Consider the following 14,995-nt stretch of genomic DNA (forward strand, 5'->3'; position numbering starts at 1 on the left):
CACCTGAGAGGAGTGTGCTAACTTGTGTGTCCTTGTTCCTGCAGGTAAAAACGGAGATCTCCTTCCAACCACAGAAGAGGCTGAGGAACTGGAACGGGCCCTACAGGCTGTGACTTCTCTTGAGTGCCTGAGTACCATTGGAGTACTTACACAGACAGATGGTGTGCCAGTTCAGGAGCTGTCAGATAGAGGGATAGGGGTGTTCTCTACAGGTGCTGGAGCTCCAGGAATGCAGTCCTTGAGTCGAGAGGTTAACACGGATCTGGGGGAGCTGTTGAATGGGCGTATAGTACATGATAATTTCTCCAGTCTGGAGCTGGATGAGAACTTGCTCCGTTCTGCTACCTTGTCCAACTCACCTACGCCCCTGGCAGGGCAGATCCAGGGGCAATTCTCAGCCCCAGCCAACGTTGGCCTTACTTCTGCCACTCTGATAAGCCAGAGTGGCCTTGGGGAGAGAGCCTTCCCAGGACAGTTTCATGGACTTCATGATGGCAGCCATGCCTCCCAGAGGCCCCACCCTGCCCAGCTGCTGAGCAAGGCAGATGACCTGATCACCTCACGACAGCAATACAGCAGTGACCATTCACACTCCTCACCCCATGGAAGCCATTATGATAGTGAGCATGTGCCGTCTCCCTACAGTGACCATATCACATCCCCTCATACCACATCCTTTTCTGGTGATAACCTGGCAGCTACCTTCTCAGCAGAGATGCCCATGATGGCACAGCACTTGCTCCCAACTCAGCTGGATGTGCCACTTAGCGGGGTGGTCAACCCCAGAACTCACTGGGGGAATCTTCCTGTCAATCTTGGGGACCCCTCTCCGTTTAGCAACCTTCTTGGTGCAGATGGACACCTCCTGTCCACCTCCCTGTCCACACCACCTACCACCTCGCACTCAGAGACCACACAGCCTGCCTTCGCCACTGTGACCCCCAACAGCTCCAGTGTGCTCCCGGGGTTACCGCAGACCAGTTTTAGTGGCATGGGTCCTGCCTCCGCTGAACTCATGGCCTCCACCTCCCCTAAACAGCAGCTCCCTCAGTTCAGCGCAGCCTTTGGGCACCAGCTGAGCTCCCACAGTGGCATCCCCAAGGACCTGCAGCCCAGCCACAGCTCCATAGCTCCTCCCACGGGCTTCGCAGTGACCGGTGCCACCGCTACCAGTACCAATAACGCATCTGCACCCTTCACCACCTCCAGCTGAGCTTGTCTGCCTGGCTCTGTGCAGGTAGATGGGGGACCTGTGTTTTCTACCTTTCCTTTTTTTCCTTTTTCTTTATTTTTTTCTGTCCTCCCTTCCTTTTTGTTTTTTAAGAGGGGGTTGAGAAGAAAACCCCTGCTTCAATACTGACCAGGGTTAGCCCTCTGTGAACCTTGCTGTAGCGTTCACATGTGCTTGTTACGCACCGGTGCTCATTTCTTGCAGGCAGGTTCACCGTTCCCAAAAATTCCTTAAGGATACAGCACAGTTACTGGATGCAATTGATCTTAACAGTAAGACCTAGAAATAGAAAGATACCTCAGATTACTGATGCATGTTACTGTTCCCTAGGGTTTGGATCAGTGCTTGCCATCCCTTTAGCATCTGGTAGAAAGTTTTCCAGTGGGCAGAAGTTTGTTTGGTTTTTTTTTGCTTTTAATTTACCCTTTTCCAAAGGTAGCATCTGGCATGGAAAACTTGGCTGCACGCATTGATTTGAGAATGCTGCACTGAAGTCCTAAATCAAGGTCATGGTTCAAGATGAGTTTGGCATTTTCTTAAAATAGTCTTTTGACCTCCTCTGTGTGCGTGTGTGTGTTTGGGGTACAGGGAGCAGCAGTTCCTTTTCTGCCTTTGGTGAAGAAGTGGGAGTTGTCCCCTTCCAGAGCTGGTCACTGTTGTTGCATGCTGATTTTTTGTTGTTTTGTGGGGTTTTTGGTTTTGTTCTTTTGGTTTTGTTTTATTGTGATGTTTTTTAATTCATTGAGCAGCAAGGGGAGCAGTTGATTGGGTGCCCAGAAATCTGAAGGCTGATACAAAGTTAGCCCAGGGGGAAAAAGAAAGAAATTAAACCAGAAGGATTGAAATAGATCATGAGTGAAGATGAGTGAAGATTCCTGTGCAGAAATTCCCTCCTTTGCTGAATTACTGTGGCCTTGTAGCATTGATAATTTGCCTTTTCAAATGTGGCTTTGTCCAAGAACTCCTTGCCTGACAGGCTGACAGGTATTTCCCAGCTGAAACGGGAAGAATTTGGTTGGTATTCTGCCCATCCACACAAGTCTAGGTCAGACCCTTTGGTAAGTTTCAAATGGATGCATTTCTGAAGTTATATCTAGCTACTGAAACTTTTTTGGATAGTTTTCCTCCCACTGGGAGCCATACAATTTTTTCAACGCTTGTGAGATTTGATGCTCTCTATGGGAAGCTGAATGTATGTAAGGAACCAGCAAGTACCTATCAGCAGTCATGGCTAACCAAAAGAGAAATCACTAAAGCAAAATAGAAAAGAACCCCTTCTGTCTGCAGCACAGTTTTGCCTTTACTGCCCACCTGCTAAAGGTAGTATTCAGACTTTTTGGTAGTAATTTGAGTTCTTAAAGAAAGGAGTTCACTAGCTTTTAGATTTTTATGGTTTTTAATCCAAGAGAGAGCAGCAGCAGAAATCCTTAGGTGTGTTTAATTGTATCTCTTTATCAGGAAAGGGAAAAAGGAACTTGCTTGTGACTTTATAGGGCTCAAACTTGCTACTGTACTCTAACTGTAAAAGTAGCTCCTACTTAATGTAACAAGTCTCTACTCTTCTTTGTTTCTGAGATGCAGATGAGAGAGAATGGAAAATCCCACGTTTCAGTCTCTTACTGACATATTTCATTCTACCTTGCAGTAAAACATCCTACCTGCATGTATTCTAAGATTAATTCAGGAAATTAAGAGATACCAAGCACATGTAACAGAGAGGCCTAATAAATCGTTTGAGCAAGGGATCATTGAATGAAGTTAAGTTGCTATAGAAACTCATTTTGTTAGCAGTCAGGCCCGCACCAGAACCTCTGACCCAAACCTCTCCTTCCGTCTTGCTAAGGAACAGAATTTAGATGGGAGATAGGTCTTGTGTCTGCTTACTATCATAGCAATCATTCTATCCCTCTTTTCTTGAAAGATTTTTCCTCCTTAAATACAAAGGAGTATGGATGATGCATATGTTCTTTTCTGAAATTGCAAGTGTTATGTGGGTGGAGGAAACAAAAATTATTTTCATGCTTCTGTTGTTATGAAGTCCTTATTTCATACTTGGTAAAATAGATCTTAATAATATAAGCCGAATATTTTTAAGTGGTGATTTAAATATGTTTGTAACATTTAAATGTTTTAAAATCATGTAAAAAGTTGAAGCCTATGAAATCCTGCTTGTGATTGTCCTGCTGATTGAGGAATGCCCAGTGGTATTGTGAAATGAGGCAAATCTGACAAGGCATTTATTTATGTTTGTATTATGTTCCCCATACTTTGTTGAGGAGACAATTGTTTGATTTGCAAATGAATTTTGTTGTGTCCATATACCTTCTTAAATGTGTTTGGATGACTGGCTGAAAAAGAGTGGAGAATTAGTATACCAAATGGTTAATTCTTTAACCTGCCTCTTTATTCATGTAATTTTAGAGGATGTTAATTTCTGTAAATTGGTTTCAGGACTTTGGTCTTGGTATCATTCTTGTGCCCACCAAACTTCAAAGAAGCTGCAGCTAGTGCAGGGTATATTTGCCCCACATTACATTTCTCTTTCTTAGCGAATGCAGGGGGTGAGGGGAAGGGAACAGAGGAACAGAGAGTCAAGTTCTGCTTGGTCACGTTGGTATAAGTTATGGAGGAGCTCTTTGGTCTAAGGTCATTGTGAGGTTGTACTGGTCTAACTGGGAACAGAACCCAGCTCCTAATCTGGGCATTGATTTAGTCAGGGAATTTCAAAATTGGGAAAAGCTCTACAGGTCCATAATTCCCATTTGAAATCAATGGTCGTTTTGCACCTACCTGCATTCCTTTAAGGCAGCCTAGGATAGCAGCTCTCTTCCCCAACATAGACTTCAATTTTTGTATAATCCTTGATGGCTCTTCCTTGGAAAGTGACTACGTAACGTTTTTCAATAAGCAAACTAAGTTTGCAATAAAGCTGCACTTTTAAAAATAGATTTTGGTTTGTATACATTTGAAATAGGAATCCTTCTGTCCTGTCTGACACAGAGCTCTGAAATGGGCCACCACTTTTGCCTTTTCCTGGTTCACCTCCTGTTTTTTCACTGCCACTGATTTCATGGTTACAGCCTTCTAAGCAGTTACGGGTCTTGATCTTAGCTTTACATGGTGGATCATTCCAGGTGGGCTTCTGCGCTCACGCAGCCTGTTGACTTCAGTGAATCAGTGTCTTATTGTTGGATGTGAGAGATACAGTCTAAGATATATGTGCAGCCAGTTTCACACCTCTTCCTCTAGGAAATACTGCAGTTCTGGTTAAGGTGGTCTGTGCGGCCATTATTTATGTGGTTCCCGAGTAGTATCCATGCTCTTTCACAAAGGTTTTGGTGTATCATCTTGCATAGCAATTAGCACTCTAGTCACCCTTTCACCAAAGAGCCAGTGTAGCAATTTCAGTCCATTGATTTGAGATGATCAATGCCTGTCATACCCTTTATGTATTAACAAATGGAATAAAGGTAGTTGAACCTAAAAGTTAATTTCTTTACATAAGATTTGAGTTTTAAAGAACTGAAAAAAAAAAAGACTTAGAATAAAATACCAGGAACATCATTTTTTGTAATAATATCACCTCTATTAGTCTTTGTACAAAAGTACTTAACACAGGATGAACTTTGACAATGTACAGGAACAGCCTTATGCTCTCCTGGTGTTTAAGGCATTGTGTAAGAGACACTTTAATGTTTCCTTTCACTTGGGAAGACTGTATGCCAACTTTGAGGGGAGTTGTATGTGCTTAGATACCTCAAAGTTGATTTGTTCTTTAGCCTCGTAGTTACTTTGATACAAGAAGATGTACGTCTGATGCAAGAAGATGGAAAAGATGCATCATTTTGTCTCCTCCTGCCTTCTAGTTCCTCCAGGTTTATGCTTAATTCCCTTCTTGTTAGTAGCATTCTTCTCTCTCTGGTTGGCATAAAGCTTTAAATTGATAATGCTGAGAGATAGCACAGTTGCAGGTCTGCCTCAGGCACCATGGAGAAGATGGCAACAGCTAGATTGCCCACTTCATTCAGCAGGTTAGTGAAATGAGGATTTGCAGTACTCATTTGGAAGGCACTGGAAGGCCCCGAGAAGCTTATCACTTGCTAGGCAAAACTCAAGAGATGTTATTAGTACAAATGCAAGGAAAAAAAATATCAGAGGAGAGTCATCCACAATAGCAAAGAAGGCAAGCAAAGCGGCTTTTTTTTGGTTTTGTCTTCCTAGCAGGAGATGGGTATTGAATAGTGGGAAGTTTTGTTGTGAGTTGTTAGGCATAGTGTGCTGCTACTGGCTTCAGGGGCATGGCTGGGGCAGAGGGCCTAGGACTGAACTTGCAAGCCAGTTGCCAAATTCAGTTTGAAGCGTGACTGTGACCACATCAAAGTACAGTCTGGGCTTGAATCTGCTTGCCAGGGAAGAAGTCTCATGAAGGAGTATAATCAACAGTGGACAGATGTCTTCGCTGAGAACATGGCCCTGATGGTTGTGTACATGCATTGTTAGTCTGCCTCTGAACTCCAGCTTCTACCTGAGCTCCTGCAGCACCTTGACTGCTGCGTTTCCTTGTAGGCATCAGCAGGGCTCCAGGGGTATTTCTCACTGTCTTTGTGCTGCACTGAGCTGGTGAATTCTCCCAACAGTATGAGCCTTGGTACAGGGAGGTGAGAATTCTTAGAAGAGCCAGCCACCTACCTGCAGTTGAATCTTTCAGGACTTGTAGGTCGTATGTTTGGTGGCAGGAGGTGCTTTCAGCAGACAACAGTAGAGAGCTTACCTGCAGTGACCTTCTGCAGTGAGGCAATTGGTGTGGGTGTCTGGGCAGCTTCCCTGGTAGGATGTTTAGTTTTGCTTTTGTATTTTTGCCATTTCCTGTGAAGGCTTCTCAGTGCAGGCCTGTTGCAAGGTCCAGTGTTGGTGTCAATATTAACTGAAGGAATAGTTTTGGGCTAGTGTACTGACCAGATCTTCAGGTCTTTCTGATCTTCTGGGCCACATTTAATGATGGAGTGTTGTGGGATTCTTGTACCTCCTTTGTTTCCTTCCCCTCTACATTCTTCATCATTCTTTTATTCTCCCATTCTGAGATAGTTCTCCAATGTAAGTAATGCCAACTGGTAAGTCTTCTGTGGTCCTGAGCAAATACAGCTGTAAAATGAAAAGGAGGAGAGATTCCTGCATTTCATAACATACATTTCAGATGCTGGAAAGACAGTGCAATAGATCAGAGTATTTCTCAAAGCAATGAGCAAGATCATGCTTCACAGCACGCTAATATGCCATAAACTAGATGTTGTGGGTACAGCATTGTTTATGGGAGTGCACATGCTAGCAGTGAATGTGCAGGTATTTTTAGCAAGAGTTTACCTTCTCACAAGTTCCTCTTCTTCTGAGAAGTGCATCAGTAGAAAGTCATGAGGAAGACCGTAAGTTGTTATTCTCAATATGCACAAGCCCAAATGAAAGTAAGGAGACTTGGTGGAAATATCTGCATTTCTGTTTACAAAACTTAGACTTTAGGAGGAGAGGCCTGGTCATGAGAGGCCTTTAGCTCTATCAGGTGAAGTTTTGCTTTTTTCTTTAAAACTAGACAAAAGCACTGTTACTGGGAAAGAAGAGTTTGGTGGAGGAGAAGGAGTTATGCAAGAAATGCTTTTGACAATTTTCTCACTCATGTTTTCAGCCCTTTTTTAAAAAAGAAAAAACCCCACTACATTAGTGACTGGCTTGGGAGCTTTTTCCTTGCTGTTCTGCTACTTTTCCTGGTTGTTGGGTTCTTTGCTTTCCCCTGTTGTATTTTGCTTTTGCATACTCATTCTCTGTCTGCTGTGGAATAAGGTAACATAGTGGAAGCATGAAAGGAGAAAGTGGGCTTGGCCATAGATCGATTGCAAGAGTTGGAGAACACTTTCTGTCTCCTTGAAGTACGTGTTGGCATCTTTCAGTCTACTCTGGCTCACAGAATTCGGTTTGGAAGTGAACAGGAGGAAACTTGTGCTTTTGACCTTAAAACTGTACTTACCTGATACAGAAAAATGCATTCTTCCTACTCCTTCTCCCTGCTAGTCCCCCAAACACACACACAGATGCCCAGAGTACCTGTGTATCGACCACATACATGTGTTGACCTTGGTCGAGTAACGCTAATGTTTTACCTGCTTTCTGTCATCATCAGCCGGTGCCCACAGGGGGGGAACTTTGGATAGGTAACGTTCCCAGATATCCTCTGGAAAACTTTAACTTTGGTGCAGATTGCTCTGCTGTAGCTAACTGCGATGGCATTGGCTTCTGCCTTGGAGTGGGCTGATTTACCCTGAAATGACTCTCTAATCTGCGTCTTCAACGGTGTGGTTGGTTCCCGTGCAAATAGATTCATTCTAAAATGATGGACAGTTCAATTCTCATGCAAAATAGCTACATCCTACCAGAAAGGGTTGAACCAGTTTCTCTGAACAGTGATGACCTTCACTGTACAGTTTTGGGTATGTCTCAGGGATTCCTTGTAGAAATAAGGGCAGTTAACAAAAAACAAAACATAAAAAAAAAAAAAAAAAAAAGGAAAAAGAAAAAAAAGTGAATAGTTTTAAAAGTAAATAATAATTTAAGGTAGAGCGTCACCTATGTGAGAGCGCAAGAAAGAGAAATCTTTGTTCAGTTTTATAGTAAACAGTGTCTGGCTTAGGGACTCTTCTCGGGGCTCTCATCTCAAGTTCAACGTACAGAATCTGTTTCATCACGCTCAGCTTTAAACTTTTTATTTAAAGATACCCTTCCCCAATGAGCTTTCAGAATACTTATTGTAGATTTAAAGAGAAATGGTATATTAATTTATGCTATTAACATCACCTCATAAATTATAAGTTTTATACTAAAGCTGTATTGAGTGTAATGAATTATGTTGCATATGTGTTTTTAATAGCTATAAAATTATATACAAGCTTTTTGGAAAAACAAACTAGTGAAGCACCTTTTTACACTGGATCTTTGCCGTGTCAAGGTGTACAGCTATTCTTTGCTACCTTGCAGATATCTATATCTATATATAGATATATATATATAAATAAAATAAAATGGTATCCTGTATCAACAAGCATAGAACTCTTTTTAACCCTTATATTACTGTTCATATAACTCTTTCTAAATTGTTACATTCTGCAATAATTTATCTGTGGTTTGTACCTATGATTAGAAATTTAGTTACAGGGTAAATAGATCAAATTAAAGAAATCCAACTACTGTAGCTGGAAGTTGTGAACCAAGTTTGTAAGACCTTTTCTTTCTTTCTTTTTTTTTTTTCATATATTTATTTCCAGTTAGCTCTGTGAGTTGGAATTTGAAAAGTCAGAACATTAGGAATCTACAGTGTCTTATTCAGGAATTTTTCCCCTCCTTTCCTCACAAAGGAATTCCCACTGTGACTTATAAATAGAATTAGACTGCTTGTGTGCATGTATGTATTATATATACACACAAAAAATATGCATTGGGGGGGATGTATGTGCGATACGAATGTGTATATTGTATGTAGGTCATAGTTTTGTAAAGAGAAAAGTAGTCAAGAGGTGATGGAATGTATTGTAGAAATGTGATTATTTAGTAGGGGGTTGTTATGTCTTCACTGTTGTATAAATAACTGAAACTCTCTACTACATAATCTTCTGTTATAAGGCTAACTCTGATATCATGTCAATTTTACTGTTTTTTAAATGCGTTGCATTGAGCCCTATTTAAAATGCCATGAAAATACCAAGCTCCCAAAGACAGCCTTGAAATAAAACTAATGGGGGAGGAGGAAAGATGGGAGAAGTGAGTGATGTTTTTCAGGAGAAATTGAAATGGGAAGGTTTGCATTTGATGGATGGGGAGGCATGGGAATTGCTGTATCTTTGCAAATTAATACCTGAATCTCCTGTGGTCTGACTTGGAAAATGTTGTCAATCAGTGTACTTGTGTTTTCAAATTAGGTTGTAAGGGGCACTGTTTGTGTTCTGTAACAGGATCTTGTCTTCAAAGTAGATTATTTTCTTTCACAAGTGTTTTTGTGTATATTAATTTTGTCCCGAAAATTGCTGTTGTGGCATTGCAGAACAAAATACATTTTCAATCCAGGGAGTTTCACTTGCGCTGTGAAATTCTGAATTTAATTATGGCCATTTAACTTTTCCCTCCCCTCCTTCCCCCCTATAATTGGAGATGGAAGATTTCGTTATGGAGAGTTCTCGCTTGCAATTGTGAGAAGTCAGAAACATTCTTACAGATTGGCTTATTCTTCATACTGTTCTGTTTAGGCTGGAGAAAGCAACCTAATTGTTATTTATTCATACAGTATCACTTTTAATGATGATGATCCTGGTGACTTTAGAAATCTGTTTAGAAAAACAGAGCTTCCAGTATTGCACAGACACTTGAATTTTTTGAAGGCATTTTTTAAGCAGTTGCAAATCAAATCATAATTTTCAATTTTTTTTTTTTTTTTTTTTTTTTTTTTTTTTAATATCCCCCTCCCTAACAACACCCCCCTAGGCATCCCTCCCCTTTTCCTCTTCCCCACAATTCATTTCTGGCACATACACATACAAGTGAAAGGGCAGGGAGGTGGAAGTTGTCAGAGGCCTTTCCTTCTGCTTATTTGATGGTAATAGGAGTTATGAGCATAAATCTTTTATGCCTTTATGGTGAAGAATATACCAATTTTTGTGTATACCTGTACAGAGAGATGTATCTGTATATGAGATGTTGGTAGCACTTTGCGGAATGTGGACTTGCCCTCATGATGTACAATAAATACATGTGAATGCAATCAATCTAAACCTATATATACATGAATATAGATGTATAGGTGGGGTATACATTGTATCACACACATGTACATTAGTTGTAACATGAGCGAGTGTGTGAGCTAAAAGAGAGAGACTATCCACGTAGCATACGTGTAACAGGTAAGCACTTGTGCCAAACAAGGTTGTTTTAATTCTTCTGAGGGATTTGGATGACATCAGTGACTGATATGAGCTTGGTCACCATTGATCTGTGTTACCTCAGCCCTCACGGTGGAGTTGCCTTGGTACGTTTCTGCTTTCATTTATTCTATATTAATACTAACTGAGGCCTCTTGCAATGCCGACCTCTTCTGCTTCTCTGCTCCATTGCGTCCATTCCAGCTCCTCCTTGTCCCTGCATCTCTACTGTTTCTTTTGCTGTCAGCAATCAGGTTTAATGGCCCAATCCAGCTCTGCTTATGCATTAGGGAAATTCTCTTGGTGACTGTAGTGGAAGCTGAATTGGGCCCTAAGCACTTGCTTGAACTTACGCAGAATTTCCCAGCTATTCAGTTGTGCTTGAGTATGACAGTGATTTGTAAATGAACACAGACTTTTCTTAGAACCTGATGCAAAGCTTCCTAGCATACTAAAAGGTTAACCTGGCATTGTATTTTAGAGGTAAATGCTCAAAAGTAGAAAAATGAACACACCAAAAACTGTCTTCAATTTTCAGCCCCAGGGAGAAAAAGGGAGCTTGGTTTGTGTTTTCTGTAGTGCAGGCAGTAAACACAAGGCAGCCCTGTGCTCTGTTCTGAGCAGTGAGGTTGTCATCAAAAATATCAAGAGAAATACAGCTTGTTATATTTTACCATCAAACATTTTAAAACGAGCTGCAGAGTTGACCATTAACGTGCTAGCACTTTGCATCCAGTTGTGTATTGAATGATCTCGCTTATATAAGTGCATTGTGGTTTTAAGTGTTTTATTTTCTGTTTTCTGGCTAAGTGGAGCTTCTGTATCCTTTTAGCAGAAAGCAGCTGTCAGAACCTGCTCAGTCACATTTAAGCACTGTTGAAACTCCTGGCTAACTTAGGCTTCAGTTTCAATGCAGAATGCTGCTCCAGTTCTGTCATCGAGTCGTACTGCATTCCACGTTTTCCGTATGGATATGGCACAGTTTTTTCTTGGCCACAATTCAGCCATGGAGCTTTGTCTTCCTTGCATTTCTATTAGAAAAAGGTAACTGGTGTGCTGTTCCATCTGAGCTTTCATGCAATCATACACGACGATTTCTATGATACATATGTTGGGGCGTGTGTATGGGTATGTCTGTACTGTGTGTGTATTAATACATATTTATACACACACGTATATTACGCTATTTCGGTTTATGTATGTGGAGAACGTACCTGTTCTCTCCTGATATATACTCATGCATACGTATATTAAATATGTATATAGAGTGTAGATGTCCTGCATATACATGTGTATATGTTATGAACTTTGGTTGGCAATTTTTTCCCCCCACTCTTTGCAAATTGCGCTCCCTTACAACATACTTTCACTGAAGCTGTATTATATAGAAGGAATGGAGAAATGTGTTATCAAAGTTTTATTTTAAAAAGGAGACTCTTATTAATTATCTAAAGCCATCTAATTGTCTTCTGAATTTTTACTAGAAGGGCTGTTATTTAAACAAAAAAAAAAGAAGAAAAAAGGAAAACAAAAGCAAGCAGACAAGCCCTTACTCCCACCATTGCTTATATGGACATAAGGAAGAAGTGGAAACAAAAGTTTCTATGTATTTATTTCCTTCAGAGGTTTCTGAGGCATTCTGTAATTGCATTCTGCCCCATCCCCCTTTTGTCCAATTATAATTAATGATTCATGGTTTCTTTTACAGAGCTTTTTCCCTCATTACTTTTCTTTCGTAAATCGTTGTTCACCTCCTACGTTTAGTAGTACTGATATCACTGAGGAGATTCCATGTCCTTCTGTCCTTTTTGAGAGAAGTACCAGTGCATCGCTATTGTGTTACATTTTAACATACTTTGTGGAGGATGGATGTTCTTACTGAAGATGTCTGTAACAAGTCTTTAACTTACTTAATGTGAGAAGCCTATAGTTTGTTTCCAATGAGTTTCTGCAACAGTTTTTTTCATCAACATATTAAGTAGTTCCCTTCTTATTTGATTCCTGAGGTTTTAGAGTTTGGGTTTATTGTTGTGGGTTTGGGTTTTGTTATTTCCTTCCGATTCCATGAAATTTTTTTCTGCAAGTGCAGCAAAAGAGATGTCAGGATCTCAACCAATATCCTTTTGCAGTTAAGGGTAAATATCCCAGATTTAATAAAAGAGAAGGTGGCAAGTGGACAATCCAAAATGCTTAGAGGGAATGCTCACTCTTTTTAAGGCTGTCTCAAGAGAAGTTTGTGTTTGGTGTCATTTTAAAGGTAGCTTGATCACATTTTGATATCAGAAACAGCCTTGTAACAAAGAGCCTCGTACAGTTGTTTGGCCACTAGAGTTTAAAAAGTAAAACAAGTTGCAGTGGGAAAGCAAAGGTGAGGCAGTGTCTTTTGAACCAGTGAATTGTAGCTTGCAAACGTACCTGATTTTGAAGTAACTGCATGGTAGCAAGGATTAGCAGTCTCTTACACCCCTTCCTTCTTCCCTCTCATCCCTGACATGTGTTCAGCATACTGTACATTGGGAAAAATAAACAACTTAACTCCAGCAAAGCTAAATCCACTTAATGACTGCTTAAAGGGAACATACAAACTTGCATTGCTGCATCCCGTCTCGTGGTATTAGCTGGAAGACTAGCTAATACTCACAGAAAGCCCAGTCCAGATTCCTTCTGTGGATGTATTGCTTTTGGAGAGTGTGGTGCATGAGGATGCCCAAGAAGAAGGGTCCCTTCCTGCTGGGTGCCTGGCAGCGATAGCAGCTCACACTACTGCTTCTAGTGCTGGAGGCCCACAGACAGCATTCCAGGGGCAGGTAGGGAAGCTTGTGTTTGTACTTTCCCTTTAAATAGGAAAGGTTGGCTCTCATGTTCCTCATACTTCTCAATGAATGTACTGTATTACAATTAAAAAAAAAAAAAAAATCAATGAAATGATAATAGATTGGTCTCCTTTTGTTATCTGGTCCTTGTTTAATTTGTTTAAGGGTTTTTGTATACGAAAGTTTACATTTTTATGTATATTTTTCTTGTGTAAAAACTGATGTAATATGTGTATAAAACACTGTATGTATTATCTGTATATAGTGTGACAAAATGATTTTCTTTCTTTCTTTTGGATGTATTAATAAATCTTGCTGTGAAGTAGCTGTGTTTACTATGTTGAAACCCTCTTCCTCAAGCCATTTTGCCAAGTCTGAGACGTATGCATATTGCCCAGGCTGCAATCTAATCCATAAAGTGATTTCTTTTTTCTTTTAAAACGTATCCTAAGTACAGTTATTAAACTGTCCTTAGCTTAGATAGCTGTAGAGTCTGATTCTACTCTTGCTTATTCTTTATTGCTTTCTAATGACATTAGCTAATCAGTTTTGCAAACAAACCAGGATCTTCAGTCTCAGACCTGATTCTAATTATAGTACTTTCTAGCTCTGGATCACTGCCCTGGAGACCAGATCCCCCTCATCTTATTTTCTGGTTTGAGTTTGCAGAAGTGTACTTGAAATACAATTTAACGTGTATGGAATAGATTTTTTTTTTGTTCCTTACATGTTGTTATGTTTTCTGAGGTCTAAACAATATATCTCTGCTTCATCACTGGAACTGGTAAGTTGGAGTTTGGCATTATTTTGAGGATTGGTATATGGATGAGAAATAAGGGTTGCTGTGAGCTCTGGTCAGCTCTTTGGCAGGATTGCAAGGCCAGGGCCTACCTGTGGTGACTACCTCGATTATCCAGATGTTGGGAATCACCACTGCCTTGTTTGGACACAGACACCTGTGCTCTGGGGTAAAGCTGCTGTTCCGCCACCTTGCTGTGGCTGGTGCAAACTAGGCTGCCTTGTCTGGCACTAACCTTCTGGTGCCATGTTTGCCTTCCAAAAACAGCTTTTCCACCTCTTTTCAGACAGACCTATGCCTTGGATGCTTTGCAGTGAATAGATTGCTGCTGCATCTTCCCCTTTGCTTTCTGACACAAGGGGTTTGTGCTTCAGCTGATGCTTGCCTTGCTAGTCTTCCATCTCCAATATGTTTGAGGTTGTGACTTGCCAAGGGTAAGTAGTCATGTCCTATGTGAGACCATCTTCCAGGTTCTGTTTTTCATAAACAGTCTCACTTAATTCTGATTTGATCACCAGAATAACCATGAACAGAGATTGATGAAAAGGGGATTTAGTAATCTGACTTTTCTTGTTAATGAACAGTGGATCAGCTTTTCTAGACAGCATAATTAGAGCAGCATTTCACAGTGCTTGGTTGTAATTCAGGCTGAGGGGTAAGCGGTGTCAGTGAATGATGCAGTCTTCCATGCTAACACATGCTGCAAAGGTTTCATGGCAAAGGACACAACTGGATTGTACTTTAATGCCTTGTCTTCCTGAGAGATGAGAGTACACTGAAAGTGCTGCATCCAGGCATTTGTCAAGACAGAGTGATCACATTAAAAATGAGACAAAGTAAGCAAAAGGAGAGTGCAGCAGCTTAAGTTCAATGTGGTATGGCTGGAGAAAATCTAGCCCAAGCTTGTCTGTTCTAGGGAATTTTCAGGGTCTATGATAGTTGTTAAAAATCTGCTTTTAACAAAACAGCAAAAATAAGTTGCTATTTGGTGTAAGGTTTGAAGCCACAATGAAGAGTAAGGTTTTTCCTTTGGGATGACTCCCTGGCAGAAGCAGACTTGCCTGGTCTGGTCCCTGACTGGGCATTCTCCGCTGTGGGCTTGGAGAGAAATGGGCTGAGACTCCTCTGCTGACTAAGATGGAGACCAGCTGAATCACCTGGGTTTCTTTCCAGCATGTCCATGAACAACAAAGGAATGCTG

At 40.9% G+C, this 14,995-nt stretch overlaps 1 protein-coding gene across 4 annotated transcripts in view; it reads left to right on the forward strand.

Moving 5' to 3' along the window:
* The window catches only part of INO80D (INO80 complex subunit D), a 45,494-nt gene extending 32,174 nt beyond the window's left edge, over positions 1–13,320 (forward strand). For 3 of the 4 annotated variants that reach the window (XM_062640611.1, XM_062640612.1, XM_062640613.1), the window contains one exon: positions 45–11,715. In XM_062640611.1, coding sequence (XP_062496595.1) covers positions 45–1,213 — 1,169 coding nt within the window. In that variant the 3' untranslated portion in view covers positions 1,214–11,715. Of the gene's footprint in view, positions 1–44 lie in introns of all 4 variants that reach the window. The other variant, XM_062640614.1, reaches the window with a different exon arrangement.
* Positions 13,321–14,995: the final 1,675 nt, after the last annotated feature.

The sequence above is a fragment of the Pezoporus occidentalis genome, unplaced genomic scaffold, assembly GCF_034315485.1.
Source record: "Pezoporus occidentalis ecotype Australia unplaced genomic scaffold, CSIRO_AGI_Poc_V1 ctg66, whole genome shotgun sequence".
Taxonomy (NCBI): Eukaryota; Metazoa; Chordata; class Aves; order Psittaciformes; family Psittacidae; genus Pezoporus; species Pezoporus occidentalis.